The sequence below is a fragment of the Pagrus major genome, chromosome 6, assembly GCF_040436345.1.
Source record: "Pagrus major chromosome 6, Pma_NU_1.0".
NCBI classification, from domain to species: domain Eukaryota; kingdom Metazoa; phylum Chordata; class Actinopteri; order Spariformes; family Sparidae; genus Pagrus; species Pagrus major.
In genome coordinates, this window is record NC_133220.1 from 8,477,970 (window position 1) to 8,491,924 (window position 13,955).

At 42.3% G+C, this 13,955-nt stretch overlaps 1 protein-coding gene across 1 annotated transcript; it reads left to right on the forward strand.

Annotated features, from left to right (window-relative positions):
* The first annotated feature begins 3,302 nt into the window (after nt 1–3,302).
* On the forward strand, nt 3,303–13,323 carry draxina (dorsal inhibitory axon guidance protein a). The gene is made up of 6 exons (XM_073468653.1): nt 3,303–3,818; nt 4,735–4,955; nt 9,531–9,651; nt 9,809–9,901; nt 10,214–10,303; nt 11,659–13,323. Exons 1-6 carry the CDS (start codon nt 3,323–3,325, stop codon nt 11,769–11,771), a joined length of 1,134 nt encoding a protein of 377 aa, XP_073324754.1. The 5' UTR covers nt 3,303–3,322; the 3' UTR covers nt 11,772–13,323.
* The last annotated feature ends 632 nt before the right edge of the window (nt 13,324–13,955 follow it).

Below are 13,955 nucleotides of genomic sequence, written 5' to 3' on the forward strand. Positions count from 1 at the left end.
TCAATGAATCCTTTAGTCTATAAAATGCCAAAACATTGTGAAAAATGCTAATCACAATCTACCAGAGCCCAAAGTGACATGTTCAGATCGCTCTTTATGTTCAACCAACAGTCCAAAACCAAAAAACTCTGCATTTACTGTCATAAATGACAAAGAAAAGTAGCAAATCCTCACATTTTGGCATTGGCTCTGTCCAAAAGCACCTCTAAAGCTCTCAAATCAACACATTTTATTCTTGTTTGTTTAATTTCCACGAAATAACAAAACATGAAAATGACACGTTGTGGTTTTACGGGAGGTTTTGTGCAGGACTTTGTTTTCAGACAGTCTCTCCTAGAAGACATTCACAGCATTGCACTCGCTTGTTCACACGAGAAGTGACAGAAATAGCTGTGTAACAAATGAAAAAAAAGAGCGAGGAGGGAAGTTCAAACCCAGCTTCACTTTCTCCTCCTCCTCACACCTGATCAGTCGCTGCATAAAGTGGGTGACAATGTTGGTTTGTGTGTTTCAGAAAGTTACACTACCACTGAATGTCGTGGTGAGGAGGTTTCTGAAGCTGCTGGACCATCGAAACATTTCACAGTCTCGTTTTTTGGAGATGGTTAATCTTCATGTGTCATGTTTTACTTTCCACTTCCTGTCTTTGTCTGTTTCCCAGCCCTTTTTCTGTGTACTCCTGTGTTTCGTGTCTTCATTGGCTCTTGTGTATTTCAGTCTGTGGTTTTCCTTTACTCTGCGTTGGCTTGTCTGTTTTCATCCTAGTGTTCCTGTGCCTGTATTCCCCAGTCGTCGTATGTCCTCTGTCTTCCCTTATTGTCCTCCATGGTTTCTGGTTTGTCCTCAGTTTTGTTTTTCTCTTTAGTTTTTTCTTGGACTTTCCTTTGCCTGCATTTTGGATTTTTGGACTTTGGACCTTCCTGCCACTGTGTATCTTGCATTTGGGTCCATGTTTACTGTACAAACTTAAGATCATCTAACTCTCGGGAAGCAAGCAAACTAGCGTATCTTCCAAAGTGTTGAACCGTTCCTTCAATAGATATCTATCAAAGCCTCATGTGACGTGACCCTCTATCTCCACTGCCTCACCCAGAGTCCACTTCGGATTGTTTTCTTATTAAATGACCCCTTTGGTCGTACGAGGTCCAGACCACTCTGCAGCAGCAGCACCTCATGTGTCAAGCAGACAGAGTGTAATCCCAGCTAAACAGTTTGTGTGTGACACGGCCGACTGCCCTCCCCCCCCCCGACACTCTGAAGGCCTGTTTGGAGATAAAGGTCTCACCTCAGCAGCCAGCCTCACACTCTTGTTTGCAAACTGCACAGCTGGTCGAACTCCCAGAGGCCAGCCGACGCAGTCTGCCTCTAAATCCCCCCGGGGCGCCGCCTGCGCTCGCACTGCAAATTTCCCCCGACATCGGCAGCATCCTCTCCACCACCACACACGCACACAAATACACACAACCTTGGTCCTGTTTTTAGAAACAACTAAATAACCCAGTGTAAACCCAAGGGTGGGTGTTTTAAACTTGGTGCGTGTCAGCGTGATGAAAGAGCAGAGATCTTATCAACCTCCCCCAACGACACACACAACAAAACACAACACACACACACCATCACCAGCAGCTCAATACTTCTCCCTCATTGATTTTCTGTATGCTCCGCGCCGCCGTTTGTCTTTTAACACAAAGGAGTCGCCTGCCACAGCGCCATAATGTGAGTGTGTGTCGATGGATTGTCGCAGCGTTTGAAAGTGGACGACCAAACAAACCAGATCCTATTTAGAAACAACAGCATGACCTGTCATCTGACATGACACAAGGAGAACTGGTGTTCACTTATCTGGTGTGTAGTGCAAGGAATGAAGACGGCAAAAAATTGGACACTTTATTGATTTTATATCAAATATAGAGTTTTAGTGGAATAGTATTGTATCTATATGATCATCATGGAGTTTTCTATCCGTTGAGTTTGCTTTGTTTTCTTACTGTTTCCCCCTTTGCCAACACTAAAATCTACTTAGTGTCGGCCAGAATCTGAATATTTGAATCCTTATATGAATGATATTTGCTTGAAATCATTTAGATTTTGATCAGACAAAAAAAAAACTAACATATGTTGTCATTTAGGTGTTAGACGTGTTTTCACTGTGGTTGTGAAGTAGCGTGGGATCATGGGAGCCGCCGACCTCATTGTTGACCTAACCGGCCTTTGTGTGGGTTGCTAGGGCTAGGTGAGCCCAGGAAGAGGAAGAGGAGGTGGCCTATGACACTTCTTATCACCCAACTACAATGCAGTACTGAGTTCCCTCCCCAGACAGCTTAACAACCACTTACACCTGGGCTCACCTAGCCCTAGCAACCCACATGAAGGCCGGCTGGGTCAATGACCTGTAAGGACACTCCCACACAGTGGCCTCCAGTTAGTCAGAACTGAGGAAGCCTCTTGGATGAGAGGTGAAACATCTTCAACAAACTGAAACAAGTCCAGCTGCCTACGATACAGCACTTAGAAACATCCAGGTCATGGTCATTGTAGGTGCTGTATCGCAGGCAACTGGACTCGTTTCAAACTCTTGTTTCCTTTTTATAACCGCTCAAAATACACGTACAGCTGAATGACTGAACAAATAAACCTTTAGTGACATTAAATCACAATTTGAATTTCGCCTGACTTCACACTTTAATATATAAATAAAAAAAGGTGAAGTGCTTCCACTCCACACCGTCATTTTCTTCACGTTTGGACAAGCTGCCGGGCCTTTAATGCGGACACACAGAACCTCATATTTCAGTTCAGTCACACCTCACAGATATGTTGACTTTTGTAATGAAAGGTACGGTCGGACGGCTCTCGAGACCACTGAATAGGAGGTGATGAAGGATGTGCGCAGTGCAGTTTCTCATACTGAGTAAGGGGTGCAGGAATGAAGGCTGGGAAGTCATTTCTAAAAAGTGTCTGTCCGTCTCTTTATCGTCTCCTCAAACCCACCAAGTCCAGATAAATGGGCCCACTGAAGAGGCCGAGAGGGATGTCGTCTGAATTCGTAGGACGGGTGATGGAAGAAGGAAAACAGCAGGACAGATCACAAAAATGGAGGACTTGCGGGTTTAGATCAGGGCTTCTGCATCAGCATCAATTATGATGATGTACTCGATATAATCCTCCGAAACCACCGGATTGTTCTGTAGGTCCTGTATGAACAATCACTAGTGCCGCTTAAATCTACATTAAGTTTCAGCGTCAGTGATTTGAATCTGAATGTGAGCAGTACTGAGATGTATTTTCTCCTCCCAGCAGGTGGAGTTGTGCTTTACAGACAATGGCTCTCTCCTGGAGTCTTCTGCTGGCGTTCCTGTTTGCCACCCTGGTCCTGTCGCACAGCGCCGAGCCCGGAGCCCCTCACGGCAAGAGGAGACAGGGACAGACCTCAGCTGGTGGCAGCAACACCCTGCAGCACCCTCTGCAGGGCCTCCAGGGCCACCGCTACAGCAGGGAGCGCGGAGGTCACGGGGGCCAGGGTGCCCGCGGTGCCAAAGGAGGAGCCGGGCTGCTCTCCCACAGGCCCCTGCACCCCCTGGCCAGGCCTGAGGACGATGGGACGGGCCTGGAGAGTTTGAGCCCGGTGAGACTGGAGATGGGCCCGGGCAGGGACAGAGACAGAGCTCGAATGAGTATGAAGAGTCCGCAGCAGGCCCGGGACAACGACCTTCTGGGGACACGCAAAGGGAGGGGGCATGGACACGGGAATGGGCACGGACACCACTTTGAGCACAGGAGACAAGGGAGTCGGCACGAAAAGGGGCGGCATGGAAAAGGTGAGTCCAGTGATCCAAACATACAAAATATAGACCCCTGTCTGACTAATTATCCACTGCAGCAACAAGGAGCTAAAGGGATTTTTTTACAGAAGACGTTGTGACATATAACAGTAGTATCCCTTTCACACTGGATCCACAGACACCCACGAACACCTGGCTTTTGTCTTCAGTGGGAATGGGTACAATTTTCATTCACTCCAAGATCAAATGACTCTGCAGTAGTCACAGGTGTTTATCGGCTCCAGCTCCGACTGGCAGTGATGGAAACATGATTTAGTGCCGCTCTCTGCTCCGTTAACAGAGAGCAACAGTAGCTAACGTTATTTTAGGAAAGGAGTCTGCTAATATAAACTAAGTTCCACGAAGCACCTTTTACAGCAACATCTCTATCCATAGACAACGTCCTGCTTGGTGACTCCAGATAATTTACCATCCTCAGTGTGAAGAGTAACTAAATTGAAGTGTAACTAGTCTCTACAGTATAAATGGTCTGTGTGACACCTGTTGACAGTGAGGTCTGTCGATTATTCAGAATAAACGAGACCTTGTTTCTGGGAATTATTGTTGTTGAAAAAGCTGAAACCGTAGATTGGAAGGGTTTTTTGTTAAAATATGAAAAGTAAACTGGTTCCAAGTTTGTTAGAAAATGGTGCATTATGTAGTCATAACACATCCAAGTCAATTTGGGCGCCACCTGAGCCAAATTATTATAAAGATCAATCTGGAGAGAATCAGAACTAACTAAATGACAGATGGTTGTCATTAAGCCTTGTGGGTGTTGATTATTTATTATCTGCTCCAGCTTTTCCAACTTTTTGTACACAGATATGATAATAAAAATGGTCTGAAAGTATGTGAAACTGCCTCCCACAAACTGTAATATCTTCTCTTTTTGTCCGTCCTGTCTGTCCAGGGTTTCTGCCTGAACCCGAGCTCAGCTCTGCGTTTAGGGACAGAGATCTGTTCGACGATCCTCCCTCCTCCTCCTCCGCCGCCTCCCCCTCCTTCAGCGTGACCCCGCCCAGCGAAGCCCCCTCCCCCATCGCTGCCGTCTTTGGCTCCGGCTCCTCCATGGTTACCACGGTGATGAACGAGCATCCCCCAACGCTGCCCCCGGCCTCCACCAAACCCCAGGTAACCCCAACGAAACCCAAGTGCTTATTAAAGGCTGCGTCTGTTGTGGCTCAGTGTGATCCCAGTGTGCGGGGGAAGTAGAGCGAAAATGGGCCCCATTACTGCCGTTATGCCGCCGCAAACCTCATAGCTCATCTTGGAAATGACACTCTCTGCGGCGTGAACCTGAAAGTGCCGCTTGTGAAAAATATCCTCCAGCAGGCCAGACTCACTGGCTCTTGGTCACAGCGTGTGTATGATAAATATGGCCGCGTTTCTGTATAATAAAACGACGCCTCCGGGATCAGAACCACACAGTTCACATTTTCTATAACTACCTTCCTTTATTAGAAACCATGGCAGGGCAAAATGTATGCGAGCTTGGAGAGTCTTTTTTGTGCTCGTGGGCACATGCGCTGAAAAAACCTGCAGGAGTGCGTGGGGCACCACTCACCACCTGTCACACTCCCCCAGCGTGATGCTTCAACAGTATGCATAAACAGCATTTAAGAGAAAAAAAAGAGACTCGCACGTGTTTTCCCCAACCTCCTTTTATGCTGGAACCGGTACAAATGAGACTCTTTAAGACAAGATTGGCACCTGATATCAATAGATGTTGAGCCAGTGCCCACTTTGTCAAAGCGTTTTGTCACAGCTGCCGCTACAAACACCCAACAGCTTGTAGGGCGTTGGTGGGAAATAAAAGGCCGAAGTTACAGGATCACCCACATTGTTTGATTGACGTGTTGTTTTGTTGAGGACTGCAGCTCAAGACGACGCAGTACAGACGTCGCTGGATGTTTGTTTTAAAGGCACACTATGCAGGATTTGTCTGTTGCTGATGCATCGAGTGATTCTGAAGAAAGATTGTCGATTTTTGAGTCGTCAGATATTGATGCTTTGGGTTAAAGTGTCGGTGTTTGACAACAAAATAAAATAAAATAAGAAAATACAGATACAGACACTATAACACACATCTAGTGGGTCATTTACATTGTTTATTGAGGGGAAATCCTGCAGAGTATACCTCGAAAGAATCTGTTGTATTGAAGTCGACTTGAAACTTGCAATCGAGAACATGAACTCATTAGGAAACTGTTTACTGAGGGAATAAATCAAGCGAGAAGTAGGGTCATTTTCTCATAGGCTTACATACAATTGGATTTCTTTTTGAAACCGGTGGAGGACATTTGAAAGTTTGCAGGATTAAGGCACTTAATAATAGGCTCCTCTTTGCTCTGTCCGGTGTTCATACAGTCATTGATATCACACTCTTGCACTTCTTTAGCACCTGCTTGAGATTTTAAATTCACGGTGGCTCTGTTTGACTTCCCTGGTCCGTCTCTATGTTTGACGACTGTAGATTGGACTGTCAGTCTGTTTGGTCTTCGATGTCTGAGAGTCCAGCAGTCGTGAGTCTTTGCTTTTCAGAGCAGTCAGATATTATCGCACCACAGAAGGAAAAAAAAGCCTTCCCTAATCCTTGGTTCAGTGGCACGACCGTGCGGCAGGGCTTCTTAATTAATGTTCGATCTTCTGCTGATGGTTTAATGAGCAGCGGAGCACGAGCAGGTATCCCCCTGCAATTAATCTAATTGATATTTCCATATAGGCTCATTTCCTGAGGGCGATGGGAAACAAGTATGGATCTGTTTCCATGAGGATGTTGATTCTCATTTTTTGATGGATGTCTTTCAGGGACCAAATATTCCTCTGGAGACCTTTCAAAGTCCTGCTGACTTCATTAGACTGTCTAACATTTCTGTTTTGTTTCCTCTGTGTGAGTAAAAGAGACGGTGGCAACGTTTTTATGGCTTTTATCGTGGAAAGTTATGGCTGCTGAATCCACGGGGGGAGTTTTGTTTTACAGCAGTGTCATCACATACTTATCTGAGAGACATTATTTTACTGAGGCAGAATATTTGAGCTTATGATACTCATACCTTTATATGATTTTATGGATCAGTCCAAAGATACCCAGCTACTGACTTTAACTCTTAAGGGGGCTGCAGAGATTTAAACTGCTCATCAAATTTTTATTTTCTTGTTATTGGAACTACACTGAAACATACAAGACAATGAAAATATGGAAAAAGCGTGACTACTACAAACAAAATGGAGTCATTACACATCAGTGCTGGAGGTTAAGTGTTGGAGAAGTCAGTTCTTGCAATCACAATGCAATATATTTGTAATGACTTAAAGTCTAAAGCTCGAAATAGCAGCCTCACCCTGCATTGTTAAACATACCCCACAGTATGTAAGTGTTAGAAAGGAAGAGCAGTTTCCTGTACTGATAATTTTTCTATTCTTAGAGTCGTATTATCGCTGCCAGAGGGTGAAAAGAACATATCTTTGCTTGAGGGTAGTTTAAGAGTACAGATCATGGTGTCAGTGAAGTTTAAAGGGATTATCCCTTTGGGAGCATGAAAGTACTCAGCTAATTTTTTTGACAGTATGCTTTCTTGATGATCTGATATCAAGTGTGGTCTGCTGACGATTTGGCAAAAAGGTCTGTTTGAACAGAAAAAAGGTGGAGGAGTTTCTAAAATAGAAGGTGTTTATTCTCTGGGAAAAACAAAACATGTCTTTATTAGCTTTAGATTTGTTCTCATGTGGCTCTGATCAAAAGTACAAACTGACTTTAACATCAGAGGCTACAGTTTGCATCCTGTATCCCACCGACAGTCAATGATTGTTTTAGAGGTGAGCTATATATTGATTAATTGATTAGTCGTTTGAAGGAAGAATTGCTTTTCTTTGTGATTTATGACGGTAAATGAAAAATCTTTTGGGTTTGAAGCAATTTGAGGATGATGGTGATGAGCATTTTCACATTTTTGCTGCACAATTAGTCAAAGTAGTATCGTAATCCCAAGAAATTAAGATATACAACCTTTTTTTGATAAAGGCGATGAAGTACAGTAGCGCTGCAGAGACGTCCTGACGTTTGAATCTTGTTCTCCAGATGTAAGAACGTTTATTTGGTACAGAACGTCACATCAGTGATCAGTGAATAATGATTAGTAATTTCTAATTAAACGATTAGCCCTTGTTGTTTTGTTTCAACCGTGACCAAGATCTTTCTTGAACATTAAAGGAGCACTCTGTAGTTTTTGGGATGACATTTGAATCAGAAGACAAAGATCTTCACCGACTGATTGTTTTTATGCCTAAACAAACTAAAATAACAAACTCTCTTTGTTTTCATGGCTGAAGAAACTGAAAAAACAACCCGACCTTAAAGGACAACACAGTTTCATACTGTTTGGCGGACCCTACCACGGTGCCCCTTTAATCAAGGACTTTTAGTTGTGTCACAATGAGAACAGACAAGGTGGAAACACAGGAGAAAGTAGGTTGGCAGATCAGCTGCAGAACGTTTATCCAAAATAAACTACAGGAGCAGGATCAGGATCAGGCGAACAGAACAGAAAATCAGGAAGGGGGACAACACAACACAGACTCAACACAGACTCAACTAACGAGGGGATGCGGTGCAGGTGGAGAAGCACAGGTGAGGGTAATGAGAAAGGAAGGAGCTGATAGGCTGGGAAGAACGATGGCAGAAGGGCTGAGCCAACGAAGGTGATGCCGTGCAGGTGTGGAGGGAAAAGCAGAGCGAAAAACACCACGAAAAAACAGACAACACAAATAAAATGAAACTAAAAGTTGCTTCAACTAAATAATCACAAGCTGTTCAAGCTGTTTTTTTAACAGTCATATTGTTTTAGAAGTCAAACAGCCTTAGAATAATTTGACACTTTTAATCAAAGTCACTGGTTTACTTGAAATAAACATTGCATGTGTTTAATTATCTGACTAAAATACAGTACAGGAATAATAAAATGTCCACCCAGGACCGCTGTTGACTCGCAGGCTGCATTAGAAATAAAGCCTGCGGTTGTGTGTAATGAACCGCATGTTTAAATCCATACGTCTGTACGTTGTGTGTGCATTAACAGCACAAATGTTGGTGGTAAATATTTGTATTCCAGACTGTGGGCAGTCATGCTCTCTGTCACCAATCGATGGGTTTTTAAAGCTCTGCTGCTATCTCTGTCGACTCTGCGAGGGCATTTTATGAATCAATGAAGCGGCTCGGACTGCCGCTGCCTCTGCTCGTCGCAACACGAGTCCGACGTGTGAACCCCCCCGAACGTGTTTACTCGCAATGCTGATAGAAAAACACTGTCGACAAATCAAACCGCAGTCATCTGCTGCAGCTGTGGTTGTAATTGCAGTAACTGAACATTCATCTGAGGCGACAGAATTGATCTCTCTACAGCAGCTTATACGCTGGATTGAGTCAAACCTAGGATTAGTTTTTAATGCACATCTTCATATTCTGATCACAATTGTATTTGAATACATAAATAAAGCAGATATTTCACATATTACCATGGAGGCAGACCTTACACAGCATGCTGAGACATAATTGAAGCTGGGATTAGGTGTTTACAGATCTGCATATCAGCATGTTTGAGCTGCTCTGTGAGGATTTCTCACATAGAACGTATGCAAATGCTCCCGCTGAGATGTAGGGTTAGTCGTAAAATGTAAAGACTCGCTTCAATGTTATGTTTTCTTTCTCAGAGGTCTGGAAGAGGGAAAGGACAGGGAGAGGTGATGCCAACGTTGGACATGGCGCTCTTTGATTGGACAGACTACGAGGACATGAAACCTGTGGACACCTGGCCGTCGTCCAGGAAGAAAGGTCGGTAATTAGCTTTAATTGTAAATTTGCAACCGATTTTGATTTGAAAACAGGATACGTGGAAATAATCCATATCAAAATCAAATTATCCCTATTATATTAAAATATTTGAATATGTTTAAGTTGACAAAACTGTGTTTCTTTCCTGCTGCGGTAGACAAGAGGCGGAGTAAGAACCTCAGCAGTGGAAACGTGACTGTAGACGCCGACGCCATCGAGCCGTGTGACCACCACCTGGACTGTCTCCCAGGTCAGTCTGCATCCCACATGTCACCATACGACGCTGTGAGGCTACAAAATACAAAAGATTTACGTCATAAGATTCAATTATCATTATACAACGCAAGATTGTATAACAAACTTATTATGTGCAATAACTAGAAACTGTGGAAAAACGTAGAAAGAAGCTGATTCAGAAAATCCGTTTTCAGAGATGACAATGAGCACGACATTCCTTGTAGAAATGATCACTAATACTACTTTATTTTTTATTTTTCAGTATTTCTTATATATCATCTCAATTGAAATATCTGTTGAAAGTAATGTGCTTCTTCTGTTAAAGGTTCTTGTTGTGATCTGAGACAACACGAGTGCAAACCTCACAACAGAGGCCTCAACAACAAATGCTACGACGACTGCATGTGTGAGGAAGGTGAGTGAAGAAACTGTGCTACAGTGTTGAAACAGTGTCACGACAGCACAGTATCACATGACAAGGGGCACGGCTTGAAGGAAAAGTGCAACATTTTGGAAAATAGACTTGAGCGTATTGATACCACTGTCTTATCTGCAGCAAACATTTTTACACTGTGGTTTATATATATATATATATTAAACAAGCAAGATGAGCTGCTAATTAGTTCATTTTGTAACCTTCTGAGAAAGCTAAGCTAGCTGTTTCCCTCTGTTTCCAGTCTTCATATTAAAGCAGCTGCAACAAACTTTAATTTTCAGCTGATTTTGGCGGCCCCTCTGGACAGAGGCGGTAGAGTTTCCATCACCTCAACTCATAAAGACCTTAATCTGGCTAGCAGGTGTATTTGTTTTGGAAGAGAAATACCTCGAGACAGTCAGTTCATGATCGGGTTTGAATCCTTTCAGATCCAGTTGTCCTCTTCCTTTTATCGGAGGTCGACAGAGGATGACTTGTACTTTTCTTAGTGCTCTATCACTGTCCCTTTTAGCCTTTTTATTTTGTTCTTCATTCAAGTTTTTCCTTTCCCTTTGGCTTTCTTTTAATTGGCTAACATACTCACTGCAAAACTTTGCCTGGGCAAATGAAAACATGGGCTCTTTTTGTCTGCATACCCTGAATTGTTTTGGCTGATTTTCACGGGGACTCAAACATGGTGACTGTGGAAATAGCCAAACTTTAAGCTGATGGTCTTGTTTCCTTATGAAGGACATGCGTAGTGCATTTACCTCTCCATCAGACTCCACAACTTCACCTTTTAAAAGCAGTGCTCCACTCGGTGGCACTTTCAGCATCTGTGTAAGAGTTTACAGCAGCAGTTTGTCTCTTCATGTGCACTCGTGTTTCAGACACATTTCCCCAAGTCTCAGTGTTTATAATTAAGGTTTTTACAAAGTCATTGACTGGCGATGGGTAAGGGTCCCTGGAGTGGCCAATTAGTGGCAGACTGACGTGGTGGTAAACAGAAAACGTCCCAGTGTTAATAAATGTTGATTTTCATGTAAAATTGTTTTGAGTTAATAAACGCTGAGTTGATAGATCGTTCATGAGCTCCAGAGGCAGATTTCACTTCAGGGTTTGTTTTTTATTAAAATACATAAACGTGGCAAAAATCCCTCAGATGGGTTTAGAGTTGATTTTTTTACTCTTGGCGTCTATAACACTGCAGATGTCGCTGTTTATATGATCCAAACAGCCTGTAAAAACTTAAAGACTTACAGTTTATCTGAGTCATTGGACTTCCTGTATTTCACAGCACATTCACAGCTATCTGTTGAATCTGTTCAGATAACAGCTTATTTGTGATGTTTCAGGGTTTCGGTGTTACGCAAAATTCCACCGGAAGCGACGTGTGACCAGGAGGAGGGGTCGCTGCGTGGTACCGGAGTCGGTCAGCAGTGACCAGGGAGGCTTCATCACCATCTGAGAAGGAGGACAAGATGGAGGAGGTTGAAGGAGGATGAACAGGAAAAATGACCCCATGACAGAGTAGATAGTATCAGCCAAGACATCACATGACACCAGTAACAGATCAAGTGCTGAAAGGTGGCGACTTGCTGGTTTTAAAATCGATCCAACAGTGTAAATAACAGCATCTAGTCTGTTAAAACAAACTAACAGGTGACTTAACTGGATTTTTGTTTGAATGTTGCATTGTTGGATGAGCAGGGAACATCTTTAAGCACTTACTAGGTTCAGTTAAAATCCATACATCCGTTTTTAATTCAGTTTTGGTAACTCCAGCCTCACTACAGGATCATTTTTAAAGAAAACACGCAGAGGGGTCAGTCCACGATGACCTATTTTTTAGAAAAAGAGCTTTTTTTTGTCACTTTGCAGGGGACTGTGGAGGACTGGAAGTGCTAAAATCTAAAAATAAAAATAAATAAATGAATAAATTAAGATTCAGTAAATAAATTAAAATGCCATGAAATGCACCAAACATAATATTAAAAATAAATGTACGCATGAATTCATTTATAAAATGTTACATACATTTATATTTCTATTTGATTCAAACCGCCCAGGAGATTATGCTTTCACCCGCTAGTTTATTGGTTGGTTTGTGACCAGGATTACACAAAAACTACTGAATGGATTTCCACGAAACTTGGATGGACGATGAGTCTCGGCCGAGAATAGACCCCATTAACTTTTGGTGTGGATCTGGATAAAGGGACGGATCCAGGAATGTTTTTTCTCACTTTCTTTAACTTTGCGCTACAGGATGTTTTTCAACATTTTTCTTAAAGGGGACTGTTTGGCCTTGGCTGAGGTATGCGCTCTACTGAGTGCCATTCTAGTTGCTACCTTATTTACTTACTGCCAAATTAAAGCAGAACAATAATTTATGTCACATTTTATAATTTAAATAACGTCAAAATGTACTTTATTACTATTTTTGGTGCATTCATGAATATTAGCGTATTTATTGGTCCATTATTTCTTTATTTTTAGTTTTGGTACTTTCAGTCCTCCACAGAAAACATGACTGAGTGAAATTTGTAAACTTGTCATTGTTTATGTGTTTATGTTTACCACCATTATGGGGCCTGTTGATGATTTGGTTTCATTTTTTAATGAGTTGTGGAAAACCCTCTTTCTGATGTCTCTCACTGTTTTTTTTTCCTGCATCTGATTGTCTCCGTCTCTGCCGATCTGAGTCAAACAATGTTTACAAATCATTTTTAGTTTTGAATTACTGCTCGGAGTCCCTGATGGGAGACTTCAGGATCATACAAATGAGTCACGTAAGCTTCTCTTAAAATACTAAAATTACTTTGAAATAGTTTCTGTGTGAGTTCTCTGCTACATTTTATCCCTAAAAATCATTTGTAAATGCTTTTTGGACCCAGTCTGCCGTCCTGTATTGTAAATATGAGTGTGTTTGAATTGCCAACAACTTTTTGTTACATTGACACCACTTCTCTTGTATTTAACAGTAGAGTGATAAACAAAGATGCTTGTCTGACCTCCCTTTTACATGTCTTAATATATGTTTTATTTATACTGTACTTAAAAACATGTTTGTCTATATATTGTGTTTTTCTGTCTTTTTTTGTTTTCATGATTAAACACTTACTAGGATATTGTGTCCGTTGTCGTATTGGATTGGACAGAGTACTCATGAGTACTCGACAGACGCAGTGATGGTGGACGAAGTGCTCAGAGATAACAATAACTATTCATAAATAGACTCAATGATCTCATCACTGATGGTCTGCAGACTGTTTCACGACAAGTTAAAAGTTCCCTGAAGTACATTTAAAGGGTAACTCCACCAATTTTGCACATTAAAGTTTGTTTGCAGGTGTTTTATGAGTACTACGTTATGTGTGAAAAAGTGTTATAAAGCCTCTTGTGGCTCCAGAGGAAGCTGCATGTAATCTGATAAATTGCCTCCAGCGATGTCACTCAGTGGCTAAGATGCATTGTGGGTAATGTAGGCGCTAGGTTTTAAAAAGAAAGAAGACTGTGAAATAAAAAAGGTGATTTCTCTGGTTCTACGGTATCGATTTGGATAATTTGTTTTTAAATGGTCAGTCATGAGTCCAACAGTGTTATAGTTCAATGTAAGAACAGTGGACTGCTTTTCAAGACCTGGAGCCTA

Excerpts from the sequence above, each read along its gene's own strand:
- draxina (XM_073468653.1), top strand. The coding sequence starts at position 3,323 with ATGGCTCTCTCCTGGAGTCTTCTGCTGGCGTTCCTGTTTGCCACCCTG. Across the intron at positions 9,652-9,808 it reads GCCGTCGTCCAGGAAGAAAG|ACAAGAGGCGGAGTAAGAAC; the intron begins GTCGGTAATTAG and ends CTGCTGCGGTAG. Across the intron at positions 9,902-10,213 it reads CCACCTGGACTGTCTCCCAG|GTTCTTGTTGTGATCTGAGA; the intron begins GTCAGTCTGCAT and ends CTTCTGTTAAAG.